Source organism: Pseudorca crassidens, chromosome 5 (assembly GCF_039906515.1).
Source record: "Pseudorca crassidens isolate mPseCra1 chromosome 5, mPseCra1.hap1, whole genome shotgun sequence".
NCBI lineage: Eukaryota > Metazoa > Chordata > Mammalia > Artiodactyla > Delphinidae > Pseudorca > Pseudorca crassidens.
In genome coordinates, this window is record NC_090300.1 from 68862550 (window position 1) to 68889143 (window position 26594).

General features: G+C 40.3%; 2 protein-coding genes across 7 annotated transcripts in view; one reads left to right on the plus strand and one right to left on the minus strand.

The window, feature by feature from the left end:
- Positions 1 to 6471, minus strand: part of TBCCD1 (TBCC domain containing 1) — a 23612-nt gene extending 17141 nt beyond the window's left edge. For 2 of the 5 annotated variants that reach the window (XR_010943636.1, XM_067738349.1), the window contains exons 1-2: positions 6380 to 6456; positions 3495 to 3873 (exon numbers count right to left, since the gene is read on the minus strand). Coding sequence is in view for 4 of the 5 variants with exons in the window: in XM_067738349.1 (XP_067594450.1) it covers positions 3495 to 3873; positions 6380 to 6408 (408 nt within the window). In the remaining variant the exon portion in view is untranslated. The other 3 variants (XM_067738353.1, XM_067738351.1, XM_067738350.1) reach the window with 3 other exon arrangements.
- Positions 6472 to 6542: 71 nt separating this feature from the next.
- DNAJB11 (DnaJ heat shock protein family (Hsp40) member B11) lies at positions 6543 to 26335 on the plus strand. Of its 2 annotated transcripts, none has more exons than XM_067738355.1 (11): positions 6543 to 6690; positions 10957 to 11420; positions 14060 to 14216; positions 17964 to 18061; positions 19833 to 19965; positions 21786 to 21928; positions 22753 to 22835; positions 23514 to 23571; positions 24706 to 24817; positions 25268 to 25427; positions 25886 to 26335. In XM_067738355.1, the coding sequence occupies exons 2-11, from the start codon at positions 11353 to 11355 to the stop codon at positions 25948 to 25950; spliced, it is 1077 nt and encodes a 358-aa protein (XP_067594456.1). In that variant the 5' UTR covers positions 6543 to 6690; positions 10957 to 11352; the 3' UTR covers positions 25951 to 26335. The 2 variants fall into 2 exon arrangements, with proteins under 2 accessions (XP_067594456.1, XP_067594455.1); XM_067738354.1 differs by having other exon boundaries at positions 6546 to 6695.
- Positions 26336 to 26594: the final 259 nt, after the last annotated feature.

A 26594-nucleotide genomic window follows, 5' to 3' on the forward strand; every position in this document is an offset into this window, starting at 1 on the left:
TCTGGGTCTACAGCTATATTCACCTGATTCCCAACATGGCTAAAAATCAGTATGCCTAGAGAACTTAAAAATATGATTCTCAGGATCACCTAAACCTACCAATTCAATCAGCTGTCAATGTGGAACCTCATGAATCTATATATTTTTAAAAATTTTACTTGCTTAATTAAACTTTTTGAGGTAACTGCAGTTTCACATGCAGCTGCAAGAACAGAGAGATTCCATGTACTTTTTATCCAGTTTCCCATCTTGCAAAACTATCATACAACAGCACAGCCAGGGTATTGACACGGATGCAGTCAGGGTACAGAACACTTCCATCCACGCAAGGTTCCTTCATGTTGCCCTTTTATGTATAGCCTTTTATTCACGTGGCAATCCAACACAGGGCATCTGGTTGGATGAGTCTCTAGGCTGCTGTCATCTAAGCAATGACTCAGGGATCTAGGCATTTTCTGTCTTTTGAAGCCACTATTATACTAGTGGCTCCACTTCCCACCCTACCTCACCCCTTCTTTAGCCCCTAACCACTTATCTGTTCTCTATCTCCATAATTTTGTCATTTCAAGAATGTTACATAAATGGAATCATATAGTATGTCACCTCTTGGGATTGACTTTTTTCACTCAACGTAATTCCCTGATTTTATACACACTTCCATTTAACAATTATTTGTTATATTATCATTATTCCTTCATATACCTGCCTCTCCATGAGACTATAAGATCTTTCTCTTTTTCATTTTTATATTCCTAGTAACCAGCATAGAAACTAGTACATAGTAAGCACTCAAAAAAATTGGAGCTTCTTGAAGGTTTTATTCATATCTGTACCCACAGCACCCACTACTGTACCTAGCACATAGTAGGCACTCAATAAATGTTTAATTAATGAAAACTATAATGCCCTTCTCCTCCTGGTTGCTTGCAAAACTTTTTTTTCAATCTCCAAACCCTTGTTTAGATATTATACCATGTGGTAGAGACTGGCTAGATGCTAACTAAATGCCTTTCCTTCCTGATCACACAATTAGATGGCATTTCCCAGCCTCCTTTGAAGTTGCATATGGCATAACTGGGTTAGTCAATGGAATGTGGGTGGGTTTACATATACTGCTTTTAAGCCTCCCAAAAACTTTCCCAAAGAAATGGAAGTGAAGGACTCAGGCCCTAGTGGGAATGGCTGTGGCAAACTGTATTTTATTTGCAATTGTTCACTTCCTCATCCTCCAAGAGGCTTACACGGCCCTTCCCATGGCCATGGGATTTCCGTGCCTCCTGTGAGGTAGTTTACCTCCCATCTTATTAATTTTAGGCATGGACATGTGACAAAGCTTTTGGCCAATGGAACAAAAGTAGTTGTAGTTTATGTCACATCTGAGCAAAAGTTTTAAGAGGCATCAAGACTTTTCTCCTGCTCTGTTGCTCTTCCCTTCTATCCCAAGAATAGACATGACCTACATAGAAGCTGTTTCTTCAGCCTGAGTCTCCAAATGGGCAGACACATAGAGCCACAGCCTGGAAAAGAGCCATAGCTAAGGTGCAGCCTAAATGTAAAATAAGCAAGAAATAAACCTTAGTTACTGTAAGCCACTGAAATTTCATTTTTGTTTGTTTTTAACCTAGTATAATAGTGGCTCCAAAAGACAGAAGATGCCTAGATCCCTCAGTCACTGCTTAGATGACAGCAGCCTAGAGACTCATCCAACCAGATGCCCTATATTGGACTGCCACATGAATAAGAAATAAACTGTTATTGCACCAAGCCACTAAAATGCTGGGATTACCTGTTACTGTAATAGCCTACCCTGAATAATATACTTTCTCTGTGACGTCTTTCCTCATCACCAGAATTAATCATTGTCTTCTCTATTCTATTTCTGTACTTTATGCATACTTTTATTGCACATTCCATACTATTAAATAGCACTTTTTAAACTAAAGTATAGTTGATTTACAATATTGTGTTAGCTTCAGGTGTACAGCAAAGTGATTTGGTTATACATATATATATGTTATATATTTATATTCTTTTTTTGATTCTTTTCCATTATAGTGTATTACAAGATATTGAATATAGTTCCCTGTGCTATACAGCAGATCCTTGTTGCTTATCTATTTTATATATGGTAGTTTGCATCTGTTAACCCCATACTCCTAAATTATCACTCCCCCTCTTCCCCTTTGGTAACCACAAGTTTGTTTTCTATGTCTGTGAGTCTGTTTCGGTTTTGTAAATAAGTTCACTTGTACTATTTTTTAGATCCACATATAAGTGATATCATATAATATTTGTCTTTCTCTGTCTTACTTCACTTAGTATGATAACCTCTAGGTCCATCCGTGTTGCTGCAAATGGCATTACTTCATTCTTTTTTTATGGCTGAGTAATATTCCATTATACACACACACACACACACACACACACACACACACATATATATATATATATATCAAAATATATCACATCTTCTTTATCCATTCATCTATTAATGGACACTCAGGTTGCTTCCATGCCTTGGTTATTGTAAACATGCTGCTGTGAACATTGGGGTGCATGCATCTTTTCAAATTAGAATTTTCTTTGGATATATGCCCAGGAGTAGGATTGCAGGATCATATGGTAGCTTTACTTTTAGTTTTTTAAGGAACCTCCATACTTTTTTCCATAGTGGCTGCATCAATTTACATTCCCACCAGCACTGTAGGAGGGTAACCTCTTCTCTACACCCTCTCCAGCATTTATTATTTGTAGACTTTTTGATGATAGCCATTCTGAACAGTGTGAGGTAATACCTCAATGTGGGTTTCTTTTTTATTGGAGCATAGTTGATTTACACTGTTGTGTTAGTTTCTGCTGTACAACAGAGTGAATCAGTTATACATATACATATACCCACTCTTTTTTAGATTCTTTTCCCATATAGGTCATTACAGAGTACTGAGTAGAGTTCAGTGTGGTTTTGATTTGCACTTCTCTAATAATTAGTGATGTTGAGCATCTTTTCATGTGCCTGTTAGCCATCTGTATGTCTCCTTTGGAGAAATGTCTATTAAATAGCACTTTTTTACACACCAGCTTCACCTACTAGTCTATGAGCTCCATGAGGCCAGAGCTGCTGTTCTAATCATCTTTGAATCTCAGCATATAGCAGACGCTCACTTAAAAAGAGTCAGGTGCTCGGACCGTAACATGTCAGCAGTTCATAAGCACTCATGTATCTCAGTAGTTTTAATGTCAATGAAAATATTTCTCTCTTCCAATTACAGGGTTTCTATAACATTACTGCTTTAAAAATAAGTGAATAAGGATTGCTAAGTAAGGACTAACTCACTAAGTATTGTCAAACTGGAACTGCTAAAACTTAAATGGTGCTTTGGCATCACATGGTCATTAAAACCTTAAACTGCACACTGTACAGCTAGTACAAAAATTTTAAATAGTTTATTTCCCAAAGTAATTAAACACACATACATGTACACATAAATCCATACCTGATTTCTTTGCTTTTCGACTTCATCCTCAGACATGCAGTTGGACAGAATCTCAGACCATTCCAGGCGCTCCTTCGGTGTCTTCACTGCAAGACTATCAAATATTTCAAAGTAAAGCCAGGCCAGATCCTTAGCCAACTGCAGCTTTCCACATGCAATGTGCCTCCATGTAGACCAGGACAGGCGTGGGTAACCTCCCTCTGTGGCCCGGGTTCGCACATAGGTGGATATCTTCCTGAGATAGTGAAGACTGAACTTGGATGGAGGGGGGACCTGCAAGGCGCCCACTATAAAGGGTTCTGCTTTCACCCAGAGGAGAACTCCGGACTCATCCATATTATCTCTAAGGACATCTGTGTGAAAAGGCTTCTTTGCATACCTAGGAAACAAAGTTTCTTCACAAGCTAATTTGAAATAAAACGCATTTACACAGTTTCTTGTAAGGTGACCCCTCCCTTAACTGTTTTTAAATGTACTATGTCAATTTAAAAAGTGGATCTAGTTCATCAAACAAAAGCAGAATAGATTTTTGGTCAGATCTCATTATAATCTATTTGAGCAAGAAAAATATTGTAATAAAACTATCTCACTTGAGTTGTTCAAAGTGGTTGTTCAAGGAAGTGTGTAAATGCATGAGGTATGAGATAGATGCCTGCTCAGGACGAAGAAAAGAAGAAATGGGAAAGAGCCATCCTATCACCAGAAATCTTGCTCTATCCTGAGGGGAAACACTAGTCAAAATAAGGGGAATAAAATTTCAAAGTCCAATCACTTACACATAGAGGATGCCTGATTAAAGATCTGGACGTGTTAGCTGACCATATGAACTCAATATGAAGCACTAGCACAGGGTGGCAGACAAAAATGCTCAGGTAGGGCTTCCCTGGTGGCGCAGTGGTTGAGAGTCCGCCTGCCAATGCAGGGGACACGGGTCCGTGCCCCGGTCCGGGAAGATCCCACATGCCGCGGAGCGGCTGGGCCCATGAGCCATGGCCGCTGAGCCTGCGCGTCCGGAGCCTGTGCTCCGCAACGGGAGAGGCCACAACAGTGAGAGGCCCGCGTACCGCAAAAAAAAAAAGAAAAAAAAGAAAAAGAATGCTCAGGTAAACGTAGGCTGCAAAAATAGATCAAGGAAAGTCAAAGCATCTTTAGTCTCTATAACAGTGAACCTGCTCTGGCATATTCTACTGTCCTTAGTTCAGATGCAATATTTTTAGATTTTGTTTGTTCATTGTTATAACAACAATACATGATTTTTAGGAAATATTTGTTAAATATCTAAAAATAGAAGGGGAGGAAATCATCCACAGTCCCACCACCAAAGGGAAACTAGTTAATATTTTACTGTACTTCCTTGTTTTTTTTTCTACACAAGTTAGATATTAGTTTTTGAATTGTCATAGTTGTGATAATACTATATAGTCTGTATTATTTTATAATACAATTCTGTCTTATTTTAAAAGCTTAATAGCACTCTAAATAAATGTACCCCAGTTTATTCAACTGTTCTATTTTCAGACATTTCGTAGGTTTAAACTTTTTCACAAAAACAAGATAGGCAAACTATTTATCATTGTTGAAGCTAGATGATGAATACATGGGGGTTCACTTACTTATTCTACTTTTGTGTATGTTAAAATTTTCCACTAGAAAATGTTTAAATGTTTTCACTTTTATAAATAATGCTATAATTACCATCTTTCTGCATATTTTCTGCATTATGATTAATTCCCAGAGAAAATTTTCAGATGTGCATTTGTGAAATGAAGTAACTGAGATTTCTGAAGCTCCTGACATATATTACCATTGCTTTCCAAAATGATTATATCAAATTGTTCCATCAATTTGATTATATCAAAATGTTTTATTGCTATTATTATGTTTTGCATTTGACTTTAAGAAAATTGTGCTTTTGGGAATTCTCTGTTCAAAAAGTAATTGACATCAATTGAGTGCTTACTATGTGCCAGGTAGCATTCTAAGTATTTCATGTTCTTCACCTTTCATCCGCACAACCACCTGGAGATACATATGATTATCCCCATTTTCAGATGAGAAAACTGAGGCTTAGAAAAGTTAAGGGACTTACCCAAAGTTACATACTTGAGTTGGCAGAGCCCTGGATTAGAATTCAAGTCTGTCTGACTTGAGAACCGTGTTACTTACAAATGTATTTTAGGAACCCAGTTTTGGGAGACTCTGGAAAATAGGAGTGAATCCAGAAGAGAATGACCAGAATGACTGGCCTTAAATGGAAGGCCACCTAAGGACCAGGTGTAAGGTCATGGAAGCATAAACCCAAAAGAAGGGTGTGAGAGGGTAGATGGCAGCTGTCTTCCAAATTGGGAATGGCTTAACGTCCCTCTGAGTAACACCAGACGATGAAAGTTCTGTGAGGAAGATCTTAGTCCGCTCCAAAATGAAAATAGGCTGCTCTGTGAGGTACTCACCCCTGTCCCTGAAGTTAGCAATCAAAAGCCAGAACCTGGGGATGAACCCTCTATTCTAACCACGAAACTAGAGAGGGCTAGAGAGGGCTAAATTCGTAAACATAAACTGGGGCTCCTTCCCTCTTCAAGAGCTCCCCTGGGATGCGCTGGGATCCGGCTTATTCAAGCAGGGAGATCGGCGTGAGGCCCAAGGCGGTCCTACCGAGGCTTCGCCGCCACCTCGTCCGCTCTCTGGGGTAGGACGCGGTCCAGGATGCGGCTCTGAGTGGGCCGTCCGAGCGCGCCCCAATCTCACTTCAGGAACCGAGAAGCCCCAGCTGACAGGGTCCGTAAAGGACCCAAGCCCTGGCGAGCGCGAAGGCGGCCTCCCCAGCCCGAGCCCGAGGCGTGATGGGTTCCTCCCTCCTTCCCTGGCACCGGCCCGCGCGCGGTTACCTGCGAAGGTAGGGGCCAACTGGCCGCATCTCCCAGCGCGCAGCCGCGCCTCGCCCGCCAGACCGGCCAGAGCCCGCCGCCCACCCACTGCGCAAGCGCGAGGCCTCGCACCACCGAGAGCTGGACGAAAACGTTGCTAGAGCGGCCCGGTACTTCTTCCGCGATTTGGGAAACAGTTGGCTGAAGCTGAGAGTCCTTGATGCTGGAACGTGGAGCCAGATCCGGCCGCTTTGTGGTGTCGCGCCTTTCTACTCAGGGTATTAGGAAGTTTTCCATTGCTCCACAGAGCTGTGGTCAGCCACTAGCTGCTGGTAAGGTCAGCACGCTTTGATCAGTAACAATAATGATAATGACAGTTTACATTTATAGAATGCTTACTGTGGGCTGGGCACCGATTAAAGCACCTTTACGTATCTTATCTCAGTCTTCCTAAGAGCCCTCTAAGTTAAGTACGTTTGTTTTACTGATGAGGGCTTAGAGAGGTGAAAGTAACACAGAGACCGAGCTAAAACACAAACCCCAGGATGTCTGAAGCGAGAGCCACCAGGGTTAGCTCCTTAACTGTTAGCTTTTCCTACATATTACCGCCTTCAGGAAGCTTTTTTGGATTTCACCCATCATAGGAACGTAACTCCTTCCTCTAAAACTCCATATTATGATTTTTGGTCATTTCCTGCTTTTTTTAAAATTTAATTTATTTTTTTATACAGCAGGTTCTTATTAGTCATCAGTTTTATACACATCAGTGTATACATGTCAATCCCAATCTTCCAATTCATCACACCACCACCACCACCACCCCCGCGGCTTTACCCCCTTGATGTCCATACGTTTGTTCTCTACATCTGTGTCTCAATTTCTGCCCTGCAAACTGGTTCACCTGTACCATTTTTCTAGATTCTACATATATGCGTTAATATACGATATTTGTTTTTCTCTTTCTGACTTCACTCTGTATGACAGTCTCTAGATCTATCCACGTCTCAACAAATGACCCAATTTCGTTCCTTTTTATGGCTGAGTGATATTCCATTGTATATATGTATCACATCTTCTTTATCCATTTGTCTGTTGATGGGCATTTAGGTTACTTCCATGACCTGGCTATTGTAAATAGTGCTGCAATGAACATTGGGGTGCATGTGTCTTTTTGAATTATGGTTTTCTCTGGGTATATGCCCAGTAATGGGATTGCTGGATCGTATGGTAGTTCTATTTTTAGTTTTTTAAGGAACCTCCATACTGTTCTCCATAGTGGCTGTATCAATTTACATTCCCACCAACACGGCAAGAGGGTTCCCTTTTCTCCACACCCTCTCCAGCATTTGTTGTTTGTACATTTTCTGATGATGCCCATTCTAACTGGTGTGAGGTGATACCTCGTGGTAGTTTTGATTTGCATTTCTCTAATAATTAGTGATGTTGAGCAGCTTTTCATGTGCTTCTTAGCCATCTGTATGTCTTCTCTGGAGAGATGTCTATTTAGGTCTTCTGCCTATTTTTGGATTGGGTTGTTTGTTTTTTTAATATTGAGCTGCATGAGCTGTTTATATATTTTGGAGATTAATCCTTTGTCCGTTGATTCGTTGCAAATGTTTTCTCCCATTCTGAGGGTTGTCTTTTCGTCTTGTTTATGGTTTCCTTTGCTGTGCAAAAGCTTTTAAGTTTCATTAGGTTCCATTTGTTTATTTTTGTTTTTATTTCCATTACTCTAGGAGGTGGATCAAAAAAGATCTTGCTGTGATTTATGTCAAAGAGTGTTCTTCCTATGTTTTCCTCTAAGAGTTTTATAGTGTCTGGTCTTACATTTAGATCTCTAAACCATTTTGAGTTTATTTTTGTGTATGGTGTTAGGGAGTGTTCTAATTTCATTCTTTTCCATGTAGCTGTCCAGTTTTCCCAGCACCACTTATTGAAGAGACTGTCTTTTCTCCATTGTATGTCCTTGCCTCCTTTGTCATAGATTAGTTGGCCATAGGTGCGTGGGTTTATCTCTGGTCTTTCTATCTTGTTCCATTGATCTATGTTTCTGTTTTTGTGCCAATACCATATTGTCTTGATTACTTTAGCTTTGTAGTATAGTCTGAAGTCAAGGAGTCTGATTCCTCCAGCTCCGTTTTTTTCCCTCAAGACTGCTTTGGCTATTCAGGATCTTTTGTGTCTCCATACAAATTTTAAGATTTTTTGTTCTAGTTACATAAAAAATGCCATTGGTAGTTTGATAGGGATTGCATTGAATCTATAGATTGCTTTAGGTTGTATAGTCATTTTCACAATATTGATTCTTCCAATCCAAGAACATGGTATATCTCTCCATCTGTTGGTATCATCTTTAATTTCTTTCATCAGTGTCTTATAGTTTTCTGCATACAGGTCTTTTGTCTCCCTAGGTAGGTTTATTCCTAGGTATTTTATTCTTCTTGTTGCAATGGTAAATGGGAGTGTTTCCTTAATTTCTCTTTCAGATTTTTCATTATTAGTGTATAGGAATGCAAGAGATTTCTGTGCATTAATGTTGTATCCTGCAACTTTTCCAAATTCATTGATTAGCTCTAGTAGTTTTCTGGTGGCATCTTTAGGATTCTGTATGTATAGTATCATGTCATCTGCAAACAGTGACAGTTTTACTTCTTCTTTTCCAATTTGTATTCCTTTTATTTCTTTTTTTTCTCTGATTGCCGTGGCTAGGACTTCCAAAACAATGTTGAATAATAGTGGTGAGAGTGGACATCCTTGTCTTGTTCCTGATGTTAAAGGAAAGGTCATTTCCTGCTTTCTTAGTTCGTTTATGGCCTCTCTAGGTATGGGAGATACAAAGGTAAATAAGACCATAAAATGCAATTTAGTTCCTCTTTTATGTGGCCTCTCTCCCCTAGTAGGCATCTTCCTGAAAGCAGTAACCTGGTCTACCTCTTACCTCTGCACTCTGTCTGGCACAGTGCTACGCACTAGGATTACAGCAGTGAACAAAACAGATAAGGTTCTTGCTTTCTTGGAGTGTATATTTTAATAGGGAGAATAGATAATACATTAGGAAAATAAAATAGAATAATTTCAGTTGTTAGTAAGTGTTATGAAATTTGGGGAAAGGGGTGAGTGCCGAATCTGAGCTGAGGCCTGAAGAATAAGAAGCCAGCACACGAAGATCACAGTCAAAGCGACTTTGTCTCTGTCACAAGCTCTGTTCTAGGTTGCTGTTCTAGACAGCTGTGAACAAAACAGTACAGATTCATGCTTTCATGAAAGTGGCATTCCAATGTGTTTGAGTGTGGGGGGCAGGGACGGAAATAATAAAATAGCACACTGTAAGAATAGAGACTCAGTAGGGGCTAATTTAGATTGGTTGGTCAGGGAAGTCCGCTATGAGGTGGTGAATTTAAGCTGTTATCTGAGTTTAAAAAGGAGTCACCCATGTTAGGATCTGAGGAAAGAGCGTTTCAGGCAGAGAACAGCTAGAACAAATGCCCTAGGCAGGAATGAGCTTGGCGTATTCAGAAAAGAGAAAAGAAACCACTTTTGTTGGAACGTGGTAAGGAGTATACTAGGTGAGGGTACAGATCATATAAGATTTTTGTTCTTTATCCCCAGCTTTATTGAGAAATAATGTTTCTATAAGCTAGTATAAATATAAAGACTTGGGATCTTATTGCAAGTGCATTGAAAAGCCATTCGAGGCTTTTAAGCAGACAAATTATATGATCTGACATGTTTGTAAAAAATCATGGCAGGGGGAAGGGACGGGGTGAAAAAAAGATACTAAGATATTACGAGTGGAGGCAGGGAGACCAATTAGGAAGCCCTTGCCAGGTGGGAGATGTTGTGACTTAGCCCAGAGAGGTAGTGGAGATGTAGAATAGTGGACAGATTCAATATATGGTTTAAAGGTAAAGATTTGGATAGGGGATACAGGAGAGAATCAAGGAAGACACCTAAAGTTTTGTAGTGAACAACTAGGTGGTGCAATTACTGAAATGAGCAAAAATGGGGGGGGGATCCGCTCTCTTCTTAACTGTAATATTTATTGTTCTTTGCGTGCTTACTATGTGCCAGACGGTTTACAGATTTTCTCCTACTAAAAGTTCACAACACTACCAGTAAATGCTTTGCCTCAGGTTTGTAGATAAAGCAGCTTAGTGTCAGGCTGGGAGCGGGGAGGGAGCATGTTCTCACCGCTAGGAAGTGGTGGAAGCTGAATCCGAACCTAAGTCTGCTTCCAGGGCCACTCCTCATCAGCCTCTTCTTTGCGAAACCGAGACAATTTTCTCCTAGGTTTGCTAGAAGATAAAATATGATCTAAGCTGTGCATCAGCCGTACTGTTGGCGTGGAGTCATTGTCCCCGCCCATTTCGCCCGCGTCCTTCCTCTCCGGCGTACAGCGCCTAGCTCTAGGTGAATGAAATTCCGAGACTCGTAACCAAGATAAAACCGCCCTCCCGCAATTGGTCAGTGCTGGAGGAGGAGCCCCGTGATTGGTGGAGAGTCCAAGGAGGCGGGCGGAGGGAAACTGTGTACCGCGATGCCGGCTTTTGGAACCCTTCCCCACCACCAATCTTTACGTAATTTTCTGCGACTCGCAGGTGCCGGGGCTGAGCGGATTCCTGCGGCGGCACGATTCTCTGACGTTTCCCCTTCTAATTGGCCGGGAGCTGCGGCTGTAGTTCCGAAGCCTAACTGGCCGGCCTCACCGCCTCGGAGGTGAAGTGTACTGCGCTGATTGGCTGTGAGGCGCCGGCCGCGTGTGATGTCCCGAGCAGCGATTGGCTCTGGCCCGCTGGGTGCTTCTCTCGCCGGGACTCGGGACTCCCGGGAAGTGGACTGGTAGAGGAGGGGGGCAAGCTAGCTGTCGCTCCCGACTAAGTCGGAGACTCCGGCGTGAGGCGGCCTCTCAGGGCCGGGTGGGCTGGCGAGCCGACGCGGCGGCGGCGGCCGAGGCTGTGAAGAGTGCGGGGGTCAGGGGCCCGCACAGAGGGACCATGGCCCCGCAGAACCTGGGCACCTTCTGCCTGTTGCTGCTGTACCTCATCGGGGCCGTGATCGCCGGGTGAGGAACTGGCATCCGCGGGCACGGGGCCCTTAAGTCAGTCTTGGCTGGGGAGGGGGCTTGAGGGAGGAGGGGGCATTGTCAGACTTGGGGAGTGGAGAGGGGCGTTGCTATGGTGAGGCGGTGGAGCGGAGGAATGGGTAGCGTGGGCCAGGCTTGTGGGGTGGAGAGGAGAGCAGAGGGTGATATGGGTGAGAGGGGCTTAGACCCAGAAGACCTAGAGCTAGATTTGCCTAGAGAAGTGAGGGTTGGATGCAGTGCCAAAAGCAACGTGGTGTGAGGGGGCTGCTGAACTGGAGAAGAGGACGATGCAGTGTTGAGCCTGCAACAAGCCATTGGGCGGACATTAAGTGGGTGGGTTATGATGCCAGGCCAAGTGAGGAAGTGGGGAGGACAGGTTAGGGAGGCCATGCTGGGATTGAAGGAAGTTGGATTGAGGGAGCAAGGCAGACCCTTGGGAGAGCCCTTGTACTTCTCAGCTTCTTGAGATGATGAGCTTGAGTTGTCATCATGCCTCACTGTCTCTCCATGGAGCATTCTTAGGAAGCTGAATGGTATTACGAGCGGGGAAAAAACATTTCCACTACTACACCAATAGGTAGTAAACTGGGATTCTAGACCACCCCCCCACCCCCACCCCACTTACAAATTATGTGACCTTGAAGGAACATTTCAATTCTCATCTGTGACATGAGGATGATAATGTGCCACCTGTTTGAAGGAAGTAGGACCACCTGAACTCTTGAGATTCTCCGGCCTTTAATAAGATCCACTATCGTATAGGCCTGCTGACCACAGGGTATGATATGCCAGGTTCATATTTTAGAATGTGGGGAATAGTAAAGTCTTAGCTTTTGACAAATTTATAGGTTGCTCTGAATGTAGAAAGCACTACCTAGCAGAGCTTTAAACTTTAAGTACTTGTTATTCTCTTAAAAGTTTTTTCCCTGTGCATATATGCTTCAACTTTGTTGGGTTTTTTTCTTCTGAAACATATTAAATTTCTGAAAAAATTAACTTCTCCTAGGTAATGCTTTATTGGGTTTTTTAACATGTTTTTTGTTAGTACTTTTTGCACTTAAAGGAATGGGTACCTTAAGTTGTTTAAACAAGATGTCAGGATAAATACTGTTAGTACTGTAGCTATAAACTTCAGTTTTTCCTAAAGGATTCTCTTGGGAACCGTCATGTTGATGCTGAGTTATGCCAGCCATCTTTTCCCTGTATTTTTCTCAGCTGTTACTTAACCATTTTTATATTAAGTATATCCTAAGCCTCATTTTTTATATAGCTAGCTCTTTTGTCATTAACATTAGTGAAACTTTTGATTTATTTAGTTCTTGTCTCAAGAGATGTCAAGTTTTTGCAGATTTTTGGGGTGTGGCGATAAAGCACCTAAATAATCCTCATGGAACCCCTTGTCAGTGATAGTTTTTAAAATTTATACATAAAATGATTAAATGATTTTCCTGAAGTGTGACTAAGAGCTTATGAAATACATTTTTTTAAAAAGTTCTGTCATATATTACGTGGATCTTGATACCCCAATGCATTTTTCCCCACTGCATTTTAAAATTACCATCATTACTACATCATCTCCCTGTGAACAACTTTCCCATCCCTTTGGTTGAGAGAATGCATTTTCAGAGTAATTTCTGCTGACTCTGGCAAAATGAATAGACTTTTGTGAGCATGCTTATTTATTCATTTCATTCAACGAATATTTATTGGTGTCTTCTATGGGCTGGCTATGGTCCCTGCCCTAAAAGTTTGTTAGTCTTATTCTGTCTTCCCATTGGCCCTTCCTGCAAAGATTCCCTTTACAATTAATTTGGTTCCAACATAGTTCCTGGCAAGGAGGTCAGTGGATCTCCACTTCATCTCCTAGCTCATGCCATGTACATATTTGCAGCTGCTGGGACTTACAGGCACCTGCATATGGGTTCCAGCAGCTGTCTCTAATTAAGACTTGACCTAGACAAACTAGTATAACCACTAGTAATGACTGCAAAATTGAAATTTTCTCTCTCAGCAAAAAACTCCACAACTCATCCATTCAAATGGGTGTTACTCTCTCTTCAAGCTTTTTATTTGGGCTTTGACTTAACCTCTGTGTTAACCTCTGAAGTTAACTTCAGTCACTTCATCTTTAACATTCCAAGAGTGCTACTGTTAGAACATTTCTGTGACATAATCTTTTTGAACAAAGAAATTCATCCTTTGAGATTGACCTTTGGAAGCAGTCAAAAGTCATTTGAAGTCAATAATAGGGGAGAAAAAAGAGAGTCAATTTGAGTATACAGTTCTTGGTTGAAAATGATGTGTGACCATGAAATAAGAAAATGACTTTCTTGACTAAAGGTAGTTCTAAGAGAAGAATGCCAGAGATATTTTGAATAATTCTAGTATTGTTCAAAAAGTACATAGCCTCTCATTGTGATTACTTCAATATGAGACTCATTACAAATTCTGGTGTGTTCTCTTTTTAGTCATTCTTTTTCGTGTGTCACGTGGGTACCTTCATTTTCCTACCTCTTTGCTCAGACACAAACCTAAATGTAAAGGAAAAAATTTCACTTTTAAAAATGTAATGTATTAACTCTTCAATGAAATATCTTCTCCCTTTCCCCCACCCTCAGGCGAGATTTCTATAAGATCTTAGGGGTGCCTCGCAGTGCCTCTATAAAGGATATTAAAAAGGCCTACAGGAAACTAGCCCTGCAGCTTCATCCTGACCGGAATCCTGATGATCCTCGAGCGCAGGAGAAATTCCAGGATCTGGGTGCTGCTTATGAGGTGAGTCAGGAAAAGGATAAAGTGTGAATAAAACCTACAGATACAGAAAAAGCCATGTAATGCTGAGTAACACTCCCATTTTTCAAGTCACTTTTTAAAAAAAAATTGACAATAGATAAAAGTAGCAGTTGATGCTATATTGTACATTAATGTTAGTAGGTGCTACTTCCTGCCCTTTTCATTTCAGTATTTGTCTTATTAAGGAGAGTAATGTTGAAAAAGACGAATGAAAGAAAATAGGATCGGTAGGTTAATACGTAGACTGATGATCAATCAATCCGTTTGAGAGTTGGAGCCAGAAACAGAAATAAAATCTAAATGAGGATTGCAAATCCACATGTGCCCATGTGGATCAGGCAGATAACATTCAGGGCAGGTATAAGATAAAACAGGAGAGTGGATATTCTACCTCCATGTTAGGAATCAGTAGCGATTGAAGAGGACTGTGACAAACTGAAGACTTCTTGCCCCATTTCAAGGGAACAGCTGTTATTCAACACCAGCCAGTTTTTGCCATATACAGATGCAAACACTGTGTTTGCACACCGTGGCCAGATCATTTAATTTTTCAAGAGGAGTGGAAATCCTGATTTTTTGGTAAATTCTCCTGGTTGTAAAATGTTGGTAACTGATTCAATTTTAAATTCTCTTTTTCGTGCAAATCAAAGAAAACACAGCTGTAGTTTGAATTTGCAACCTGTAATCTAGAGGTCAAAATACTTTCATGTGTATCATCTCATTTAATCTTCATTAGGACACCTTGAGATATAGTAGAGCTGGGCATATTCTTATTACTATTTTAAAAAAATTTTTTAACAACACAGAGGAATATTTACTGAATGCTTAATAATCTTTTTACTATTTGAAAAACCATTATACACAGAACCTTTCAACACGGTGGTGAAAAAATTTTACAAATAAGTCACTGATAATCTTTCATATGTATTAATTTAGGAGTAGAATAGAATACTAGAAATAGAATACTATTATTCTGTGGTTATACTTTTTCTTTTCAGCTTTATTGAGATATAATTGACAAATAAAATTGTAAGATATTTAGAGTATATATTGTGATTACTTGGTACACATATACATTGTGAAAGGATTTCACCCATCTAGTTAATCCATCACCTCATATATTTATTGTTTTGGTGAGAACATTTAAGCTCTGCTTTCTTAGCAAATTTCAGTTATACAGTACAGTGTTATCAATTCTAGTCACCATTTATTCACATTTTCTAAAAGGGCACAGAAAAAAATAATTTGACTCCAAAAGTCAGAGAGCTACAACTTCTGAATTCAAATTAAATCCCTGTATAGTGAGAAGACTGAAAACAAATCTGAAAAATATTTTAGTGGAAAAAACCCAGAAGGAAGGGATCCCAAGGCCTCCTAGGTTAAAGAAGTGAATGAACCAAAACAGTGACTTATATACCCAGGTGAAACCTAGAACTAATGGGGTTTCCCTTTCTTCTCTCAACACCTGTAGGACCAAAGTTCCTAACCTCGGGCCCACAAATAAACTTGAGAGGGTTGGTGGACCCTCCTAAATTACTGTATGTAACATTTTCTTTCTCGTTGATAATATGGATTCCATATTTCACACTGTGTTTCCCATGAGTATTCCCGTTGCTTGCTAGGAACCCAATAATCAAAAATATTTTCTGGGGAAGCTGTTGCTAAGAATTTACCGTGCTCTTTAAAAACTCTACCATGTTCTTTAGCCATGACCTAGGCAAGGCTATACATAGATCATTCATGATATTGCAGTTTAACTCTTAAGGACCTTCCTGGTCACTAGTTCAAATTTTCTTTTTTCTTTGTATCATTCACTTGATTGCCTGCCTTTGGTCCTTAGATAAATTAGTGTTCACAAATCAGAATCCCAGTAAAGTTGAAGAGTCTTTTGTGAATACAAATCTGTCTTCTCTACTGAGCTGGGATTACTACTGGCATTTTAATTAGTTGAGACTCTGGTTGGTTGGCCAATCAACTAAGAAACTCCTTTTTTTCTTTTAATAATAAAAGTTTCCAAGACTATGGAATAAAGTTGCATTCCTTAGACAGAAGAAAAGTGAGGAGTAAGTGAACGGTAATAGATAACTTTAAGAGTAATTTGGGGGTAGTTATTACAGAAGCCTCCTATGTCCAAAAAGAAGCTGACTTAAAAAAATAGTCTTTGTTTTGGGGTTTTGAAATGGTGTTTCTTATGGACCCAAATGAGGGGTTCATTTCTTTGCCAAGACAGGAACAGAGAAGTAGACTTGAAAGTGAAAATATTGGAAATCCAGATCACATAATAATGAGTTTTGTTTTGTTTTGTTTGTTTTTAAAGTTAACTCTGCCCGTTTCTACTTCCCCAAAGTGGCTATTTTTTTAGGATATTTACCAAACCATTTTTTTCTCACCTGGTCTATCACAGTGGCTTTAGTTGAGTACTCTGGTCCCTTCTAGACTAACCCATTTGTCTTTGCTTTTAAGAATGCTCACTCTCTTGTACACTGAATTTCTTTTTATCCTTCTAAATGTATCTTAAATGTTAGTAGATTTTTGCTGTGGCACCTTACACATCATTCAGGCCCTGAGTCAAAAGTGTGTCCTATTTACATACGCCAGTTAGATCTTCCCTTTCTTTTGCTGAGTCAACAAGCCCCATCTACTTCCAACCTCACGTTTCCTGAGCCAACACAAGTATGGGTTTGAAATAACTTTCTCCTTCAGTCTGCTATCTAAATAGACATTTAAGAATATCAAATAACATAAAGTTATTCAATTTTCAAAGTTATATGTGTGCATATATTTCAGAATGCTCTAAGTAAATGGGAAGCTTTTTTTTTGGGAGGGCAAATTTTGAAGAACATTGAAGCTTATTTTGTTTTACATTCTTTAGTTCTATATATGGAATGGTCCCAATGAGAAAGCATATACCTGTGACTGAGTATGTAGTTTGCTAAAACCATTAAAACTTCAGAAAGTCTTTTCAAGTTGTGAAATTGAGCTTGAGCGTCCTTCATAGAGCAGTGTCCCTTTTCACTCTTTGCAGTTCAAACTCAGGAGGTTATGAGCTGTGTGTGGCAGACAGCATTCTTCCACAAATGGATTTCTACATGAATCAAAAGAATGAAAAGGGAATATGAAAATATTGCAGTGTAGAGCTTTCTGGAGACCTGTCATTGGAGTCCCTTGACTTACCAGTCTTTTAATGTGTGTGTGGTAGTGGGGTGCAGGGATTATGGTATAGATGTGTAGGGCTGAGCAAACTTGACGGCTGTCCTAGTTTACTGCTTCTGTGACTAATGACAGTCTGTCATAGTCATGTCCTAGTTTATAGTTTAGAGAGAGAATATAACATAGTGGTTAACAGCCTAAACACTGGAGTCAAACTACGGGGGAAGTAAACCTGAGGAATTCATCTCACCTCTTCCTGTTACTGCCCTCACATTCATAGCCATGTCGCTAATCTCCAGCATGATATTTATGTGGCTAGGTGAGTTTTGATAAATTTAAATTAAAAACATGAATGGAGCATTGTGGAAAGTTACAAAATGAGCACTGATCAAAGAATTTAGTCTGATAAAGAAAATAACTTTATAAACATGCCTTAATACCATACATAATGAAAACTGAATTCCACTAAAATTTTACACACAGTATCAGAGTTTAAAAAAACAAAAACATAAATGTGAATTCACCTTACCTGAATATTACCGACTCATAATCTTTTCTTCCACTGGCTTTTGCCCCCAGGTTCTGTCAGATAGTGAGAAACGGAAACAATATGATACTTATGGTGAAGAAGGATTAAAAGATGGGCATCAGAGCTCCCATGGAGACATTTTTTCACAGTAAGTAATTTATCTATCTGCAGGGTATTAGTGTCTGAGAATGGATCACTTAGTGATTATTAAAGAATTATCCTTGCTCCCTTGTTCAGAAGCTTTCGATGAAGAGTACAACTCAACTGATCCTTGACCAAGAGGTCATTCATCATCCTTTCTGTGGGAATATACTCCTCTATTTTCACAAAGCTCCAGAAAAGACAGGTGGCACTAAAAGGGATGTCCATCTAGCCAACCATATCAATTAAATCAACTCTGACTGTGTTGGGGGGGATATATGTTGGAAACCAGTTCATTGTATCTCCCTGCTGTCTTAGAATCTGCAAACCACTTAATGAGCAAAGGTGATTCTTACAAGCGGAGAGAGAAATTCCTACTCTCATACCCCAAACTGACTCTTCATCCCATCCACCAGAGAGGGATGGTTATGATAATCAGCATTGTTGGAAGGAGTTGGGTTAGAGGCTCTTCATCCCTTGCTGGGCCCAGCTTTCTGGGAGTGCTGAGAGGCTGGAATAATAAACATCTTTCCTTCTCGCTCTTTGAGCCCCTCTTTGTTGAGCATTTGAATTTTCATATGTCCTGATGATGCATAAATAGGAGATCTTGATCTGGGGTTTCAAGTCAAGTTATAAATAAAAAGATGTTTGAATATGCATTTCTATGGGGATAGGATGCATTGCTTTCTTCAGATTCTCTTCAGATTCTCAAAGAGAATTTTCTTTAGATTCTCAGATTTCTTCAGATTTGTGAACGCTTCCCCAAAAGAAGTAAGAATCACTGTTGCTACAACAGCTTCCCTCATTTAGTGTTTGGGGGTGACAGTAGATTTTCAGGACTTAGGACGATGTGTGAGTAATATTATTAGGAAATCTTTCTCTTCCCCAGGATTGATTTGGCTGCTTTGGCCTACCAGGGAAGTGTCCTGTTTGAACCCCTTAGCAGTTAGAAGTGATACCCAGGGATGCCAGAAAGAAAAAAGGCTCTGCCCTTGCTCCTTCCCCACCAAAATCCTCCCTCTCTGCTTTTATTTAAGATGCAGGGAATCCATTCACCAAGATTGGGTTTTGGTTTTGTTTTTTGGAGGGGTTGGGGTTGTTGTATATTTGTCATCACTATGCTAACATCTGAGGCTCTTAATAACCAAAACTTAACATCAAGAGTAGAACTCCTATGCAATTGAAGGTCACTGTTTATAGTAATCTCAAAGTGACGCTTCTGTTACTTAACAAATTAATTTTCGTCTTATGAGACCAGAACTTCCTTTTCTGTAAGATCCAGAGTTTTACTAAGGCTGATGCTTTTTTAGTTTAATTATGTTTCCAAGATTCTTGTACAAAGCAGTGGCTTGTTTCAGCAAAGTTAGTTTCTAAAAAAGCATGTAAAGGTGAACACTACAAATGTCCAAAATTACCATTAGGTTTGGCAATACATGAATTTATATAGACTATACCCTTTCTCTCTGTCTCCATTATATCCTGATATTTGTCAGTATTGAGAGAGATTATTTTTTCATTGATTAAGAATTCATTGGCATACTGTATACACTGTACTGTGTGTCTGGACAATATTAAAAAGTAAATTTTTTTGTAGTAGGGGCAATATAGTTGACATTATATAAATTAAAAATTGTGTATGATGTATGACTCCAATGTATTAAAATGTCTTTCAGTTTTGCTCACTGGTGGGACACAATATTTTATCAATGTGAAGAAAACTAAAATTGTAAGAGGTGAACTCTGATATCTTTTCACGATGATTTTACACTTACCAACAGCTTCTTTGGAGATTTTGGTTTCATGTTTGGAGGAACCCCTCGTCAGCAAGACAGAAATATTCCAAGAGGAAGTGATATTATTGTAGATCTAGAAGTCACTTTGGAAGAAGTATATGCAGGAAATTTTGTAGAAGTAAGTCCAAACTATACAGCTATTCATATTGACTCCCAGAATGTGTTCTTATGACTAAAAACAAGAGGTTTCTACGTACCTTCTCTGTCTTTTAGGGGGTGGGGAGGTGTATAGAATTGAATTAATCATAATTCTTGGTTCATGATATGCTGTTATTATTTCATGAACTCATCACTCAGCCCAAGAACTAAATAAAACAATACCAGGAGATATATCTACCTACATGCTACTTCCCTATTCCATTCACTTGCCTCCTTTCCCAGGTAACTGTCTAATATCCTGAGTTTTGTCTTTATTGTTCTCTTGCCACTCGTGTTTGTTTGTTTTATTACATATATAGGAATACCTGAATAATATATTGTTTACTTTCACTGTTTTTGACTTTGTAAAAATGATATCATACTATACATTATCTTCTGAGACTGGCCTTTTTTACTCACTCTTAATATTGTCAGAATTCATCCATGTTCTTGCTTATAGCTATAATTCTGCTGAAGAGAATTTCATTGTGACCACGTTTCATCAATAGGCATGTAGGTTACCTCCACGTTTTTTCAATTCCAAGCTGTGCTTTTAGGAAGTCTTGTACATATATCCAGGTAAAAATATTAATTTCCCATGTTCCCTTGCAGACCTGTTGTCTGTCATCATTGCTAATACATAATGTGCATCACTCTTTGCAGTTAGCATGCTCCTAAACAAATTCCTTTTTAATCTAATTATTGTAAAGGATGTATATGACCTTGCTATTTAAATGCCCCCATGGTAAGTTCTTTTTAAGAAAAAATTACCTTGAGAGAGCATAGTGATTAAAAGCACAGAGTTTGGAGCTAGACTGCCTGGTTTAGAATCCTGGCTCTACCATACATTGGTTATGTGACCTTGGTCGTATTACCGAGCCTTTCTGTGCTTTCATTCTTTCCTCTGTAAAATGGAGATAATAGCAGCATCTACCTCATAAAGCTGCTGTGAGGATTAAATGAGTTCATAAATATATGTGATTAGGGCCTTGCTTGGCACATACTAAGTGCTATAAAGTGTTGGCTCTAATTATTGTTATTGTTATTTATTCCGTTGACCTGGGCTTTCATATGTTCGTAGGCTTTGAGGGATTTTTCTCCAGGCATTCATGTCGTCTCACTGCATGAGCATGTGCCCTGTGATTAGTAGGTGTTTGACTAAACAGGCAAAATCAAGAGTACATTTCTTCATATATTTTAGCTTCTAGTGATTTAGAGGGATCAGAATGTTTACTTGCAGTCAGCTACAAGGAGATGATCGTTGTGTCTTTTCTTACGGGTTAGAGTATCTGAATCGAGACAGCACTGGAAAACACTGCCAGATTGAGTTGCCTGAAACAAGGAAGTGTTTTCATGAGGTTAATCATGACTAATCGTGGGGTGGGAGCCACAAACCAGCTTTTGAAGGCTGTGGTTGTTCTTCAGGGCTTACGCTTTACACAGCTCAGATTTCTCAAGAGATAGTAATTCTGTGCACTACTTTAACTCAGTAGTATTGTGTCATGGCTTAGAAAAGGTGATTCCACACATACTATCTTTCAGTTCTCTTCTTTCTTACCCTCCTCTCTCTTCTCCAACTTTAGAATTTGAGTCAGTTAAAGATCCATTTGCTCAACTCCTATGTGGGAGCTGACCTGTAACTCCTCCAAGACTTCTCTCAGCTGTGGGTCTCCCTGAGGGATGGCTTGGGAGAGAAGGGGAAGTGCCAACCCCGGCAGGTGCGCAGAGTCCCGATCTGGTGAGGAAACCAAAGGCTGTGGGACACAAGAGAGAAGCTGATCCTGTGTGTGTACTTGCTAGGTGGTTAGAAACAAACCCGTGGCAAGGCAGGCCCCTGGCAAACGGAAGTGCAACTGCAGGCAGGAGATGCGGACCACCCAGCTAGGCCCCGGCCGCTTCCAGATGACCCAGGAGGTGGTCTGCGACGAGTGCCCAAATGTCAAGTGAGTGCAAGCACCTTCTTTGCTCTGCCAAGGGACACTTTAATCATCTCATTTGTCTAATAAAATGCCAATGGTCCATACCTAGATTTTTTTTCCCTCCCTGTCCCCCATCCTTCTCTCTCTCCCTCATGTTCTGCCAGAGGATAGAGCAAAGAAATGTACAGTTTAATTTTTTCTGAAAGTACCTATTAAGAATATCTCCTTTTATGTTTATGAACTAATAAGCAGTGCCCTTTATTTCTGAATATACTTAAAAAATATTGATATTTTTCCGTTTTCCTACTTGGAATGTTTCCTTTTTCCTACTTGGAATACTTAGAGCAATCTTATGTGTACAGCTAACATTTCAGATTAGAGAAGTACTATTTGCTGATTTATGTTATAAATACAACTGTTTAATTGAACCTTCAATTGTATATATTAAAACTAGCTCAGTTATTTGTGGGATCAGTGAAAAAAATCAAATAGGATAAACTCTTCTGTTAGATTTTCTGATAAACATGATGCTGTCCTTTCAGGTGCACGTTTATGTAAGTGCGAGTAGTTTTCTCTGTTACTGATCACCCACTTCAAGACAATCAGTCTACTGCAGGCTTTTTTGGAGTCAGCAGTCGCATGGTTATGTGATATATAGTAGCTTTGCCCTGGCTTTTGGCAGGTGGAAGGTGTAAATGGATATCAGGTGGTTTTGTCATTTAGGGATACAGGATAGTCTTCCAAGAGAAAAGGTCTGATTGAGTAGATAAAACTTTATTATCTGTATCTGGGGTTTGGTTTATATTTTCTTCTTTTTTTTTTTTTCTTTTAAATGCTCTTTGTCTCAGACTAGTGAATGAAGAACGAACACTGGAGGTGGAAATTGAACCTGGGGTGAGAGATGGCATGGAGTACCCCTTTATTGGAGAAGGTGAAATATTGATATTGATGTTTTATTATTGTAACTTTATGCTCTCGCCTGCTTATGAACACCTCCCACCCCCACCTCACCCCATACCTCGTGGCCACCTAGTAAATGCATATATCATTTCCAACACACTTCAGTCAGTTTTAGGACACAGAAAGCCTTTTTATGACCATCCTTAAGCATCCTGGCTGGTCCACTTAAGCAGTAGCATTACTGTTTATCCTTTGACTATCATGGCCAAAAGTTACTGTCAAGTAGCCTAAGTTAGGTCAAAGTTTAAATGTTCAGAACTTAATGGATTAATTTTAACTGAGCAATGAAAGAAGTTATGTAACTCTAGTTGGCATTAATAAGATGCTCTCAGACCTCACTTAGGGGTTAAATTTAAATCTCTAGAAGAAAAATAGCTTTAAAACATCAGATTCAGGAGACCAGTGAATCATTCCTTGTTTAGGAAGTAGGTCAAGTTATTTATTGCTGTGTCTGAGTCCCAGGTGATCCTCACTAATAATCTGAGACTTGACATAACCAGGTAGACACAGACACGCTGCTCTCACAGATAGGCTTGACAGTCAAAGCCTAAGGTAGTGGCTTTAGAAAATTCTCTCAACTGCTAAATAGATTTGCAGCGTTCAACTTGCGTGGCTTACAGTGTGCTGTAATCTCTTCTCTTCTGACAAGGTGAGCCTCATGTGGATGGAGAGCCAGGAGACTTACGGTTCCGAATCAAAGTTGTCAAGTAAGTAATCTCAGTTTAGAGGCCTTCTCTTTAGCCCTTGCTTTTCAGAGGAGTCAGGTTAAAGAAATATGGGTAGCCACCAGGGCACTTCCAGACTTTTTCCTCTGTTTCATGCCCTTAATACCCTAAATATGTAACTCTACAGCCATACTGAAAATTTGGGGTTGGAGCCTAGGATTGAGTCCATTTATTTATTTACTCAGGACTAGCAAGTCCAAAAGATGTTGGGAGGAAAGCATCGATATTATGAGTAAGGAGCTGTGAAAGAGAGGCAGACAAGGAGACCAGAGATTTTAACTGAGGAAATACGGCCCCATACAAGAATGGGAGACTTTTCCATAGAAAGGAGCTTCTGTGACATGATCTGCAGCTGCTGGGCAGCTTCTCTGGTTGGCTTCTCTTCAACGTGCAGTTCTACTTACATAAGAATTTTACCTGGGACTCAGGCTTTCTTGTTTATCACTTGTCTCTTGTTACCACTTTGGAAACCAGTGATACCTCTGTTTCTAAGGATTCATTGAAACAAGGTTCCCACCCAAATATGGAGAAATGGGCCCCCAGTGCCAAGGACTTTTTTCCCTCATAGCACTCTTTAATCTCGGTGATCTTTCCCCAACCTTTCTCACCTACCTTGTCTTTCCCATCACTTCCCAGAGAAACTGGCACATGTACTATTCCCTGAATAAACCTGGTACCTTCTCAAGTCCTTATCTTTGCCAGAATTCCCTCTTGCCCTATCCCCACCCTCCCCTGCGCCCACCTTATTTGCAGCTTCAGAGCTGATCGGGCCTTACAAGCCCAGCTCTAGAAGCCCCCCAGGACCCGTCCCTGATGCCCTTCTCCCCCAGTCCCACAGCCAGAAGTTGTCCTTCTCTCTTTTCCATAATCTAGTTACTTGTATTTTAATTACGTGCTTTGACTTCTGCTGATTGTAAGCTCCCTAAGATTAGGGTTTAATAAATCTTAGGCTACTTTACAGTCTTGATTAATACTATACACGAAGGAGTGTCTAATAAATGCCTATTTCTTGAAAGAGTGGCATTCATCCTTTTCCATGATTTTTCTAAAAACTTTTTGAACTCTTCCCAAAGAGAGACTTTGGAAGTTAATGATCTTTACCTTGTTCTGTTCTAGGCACCCAATATTTGAAAGGCGAGGAGATGACTTGTACACAAACGTGACAGTCTCCCTCGTGGAGTCTCTGGTGGGCTTCGATATGGATATTGCTCACTTGGATGGTCACAAGGTAAGCAAACCAGTTCTCCCACTTCCTGTCCTTTTAAAGCCTTCACATGGCTGCTGTTGAGGTTACTTCAGCCACTTCAGTCATTTGGAGCCACGGGAACTAAGTGCTCAGGCTTTGTCCTGTCATCTTTCCTCACTCTGCTGCTGAACGTGTAGCAGTAACAACGCCACAGACCCCTCAGCTACTCAGGTGATTGCACAGCCTTTGGCAGTCTCGTCTTTACAGTCTCCGTTGGTAAAAGCCTTACTTTTTTACGTGTTTCGTTTTTCTTTTTCTTTTTGAAAACCTTCTCTTTCTTTGGCTCACACTGTCCTAATGATGTTTCCCCTGCCCCTTCATCCTGCTGCTCTGAGCCATGACATGGGCTCTGGGCGCCAGTACTCACTGGAAGCTGTGTGTTGTGCTTCGAGAGTACCAGTCCTGCTCCAGTCCATCCCCTTTGCTTTCCAGGTACATATTTCCCGGGATAAGATCACCAGACCAGGAGCCAAGCTATGGAAGAAAGGGGAAGGGCTCCCCAACTTTGACAACAACAACATCAAGGGCTCTTTGATAATCACTTTTGATGTGGATTTTCCAAAAGAACAGTTATCAGAGGAAGCAAGAGAAGGTGAGGGTATAATGTTTACTGTTCAAGGAAAGATGAGGTCTACATTAGAAGGATTAGAGGCTTAGGGGTGAAGTCTGCAATGACTGATTGAGAAGAGGGCCCAGTCAGTGGGTCCTAAGTAAAAAGGAAAAGGTGAGAGAGGTCAAAACTGGAAAGAGGACAAAGAAGAAGGAATGGAAGACAGCCAAAGAGCTTTCTGTCCATTTCAATTGCCTCTTATCGGACTTTGTGGGATGTATGTGTGGTATGTGTGCCTGAGACACAAAGACAGGGGCTCACCTTGGACGTGCATGTATGGGTATCCACATGCGATAAAGTTAGACATTGGTAGTTACTTGTTTAATTCAGATCCCTGGTTGTCATAAGGCCTTTTGTGAGCCTCCCCATGACACATGCTCTTCAAACTCTGGGGAAGTCACTTTTTTGTTAACGGAGTCATTTGTTTGTTCTTTCCTCAGGTATCAAACAGCTGCTGAATCAAGGGTCAGTGCAGAAGGTATACAATGGACTGCAAGGATATTAAGAGCGAATAAAATTGGACTTTGTTTTAAAATAAGTGAATCAGCGATATTTATTATCTGCAGAGTTTTTTGTTTTTGTTTTCATTTTCAATATGCAAGTTTGGTTTAATTTTTTTTTCTTCTAATGATCGTCATGAAATGAATAAGAGGGCTTAAGAATTTGTCCATTCGTGTTGAGAAAAGAATGACCAGCAAAAGGTTTAATAATACCTCTCCCTTTGGGGATTTATGTCTGGTGCTGCCGCCTGAGTTTCAAGAATTAAAGCTGCAAGAGGACTCCAGGAGCAAAAGACACAGTATAAAGGGTTGGAGTTAATTGTTAGCTATTTCATTCGAAATGCCAACTGGAGAAGTCTGTTTTTAAATACAATTTTGTTGTTAATTTTTTCTTGACTCCTGTTTCTTGTTGGTGTAGTTACCCTGTTGTCTCTTCCATCTCCATTTTGGTCATTTTTCCTTGATCAGCCTCGCTTCCCTCCTTGGGGCCTGTGAGCTAGCTGGGTTTTCCTCCCATCAAGCAAGATGAATGCACAAACCTGTGGAAGAGTGATGAAGATCCAGTCCCTGTACCCAGTTAAACACACATGGCACTTTCTAGAAAGAAGCCTGAAGAAAATTAGAGATTGGAGTAGGTGAAACAAGGTCA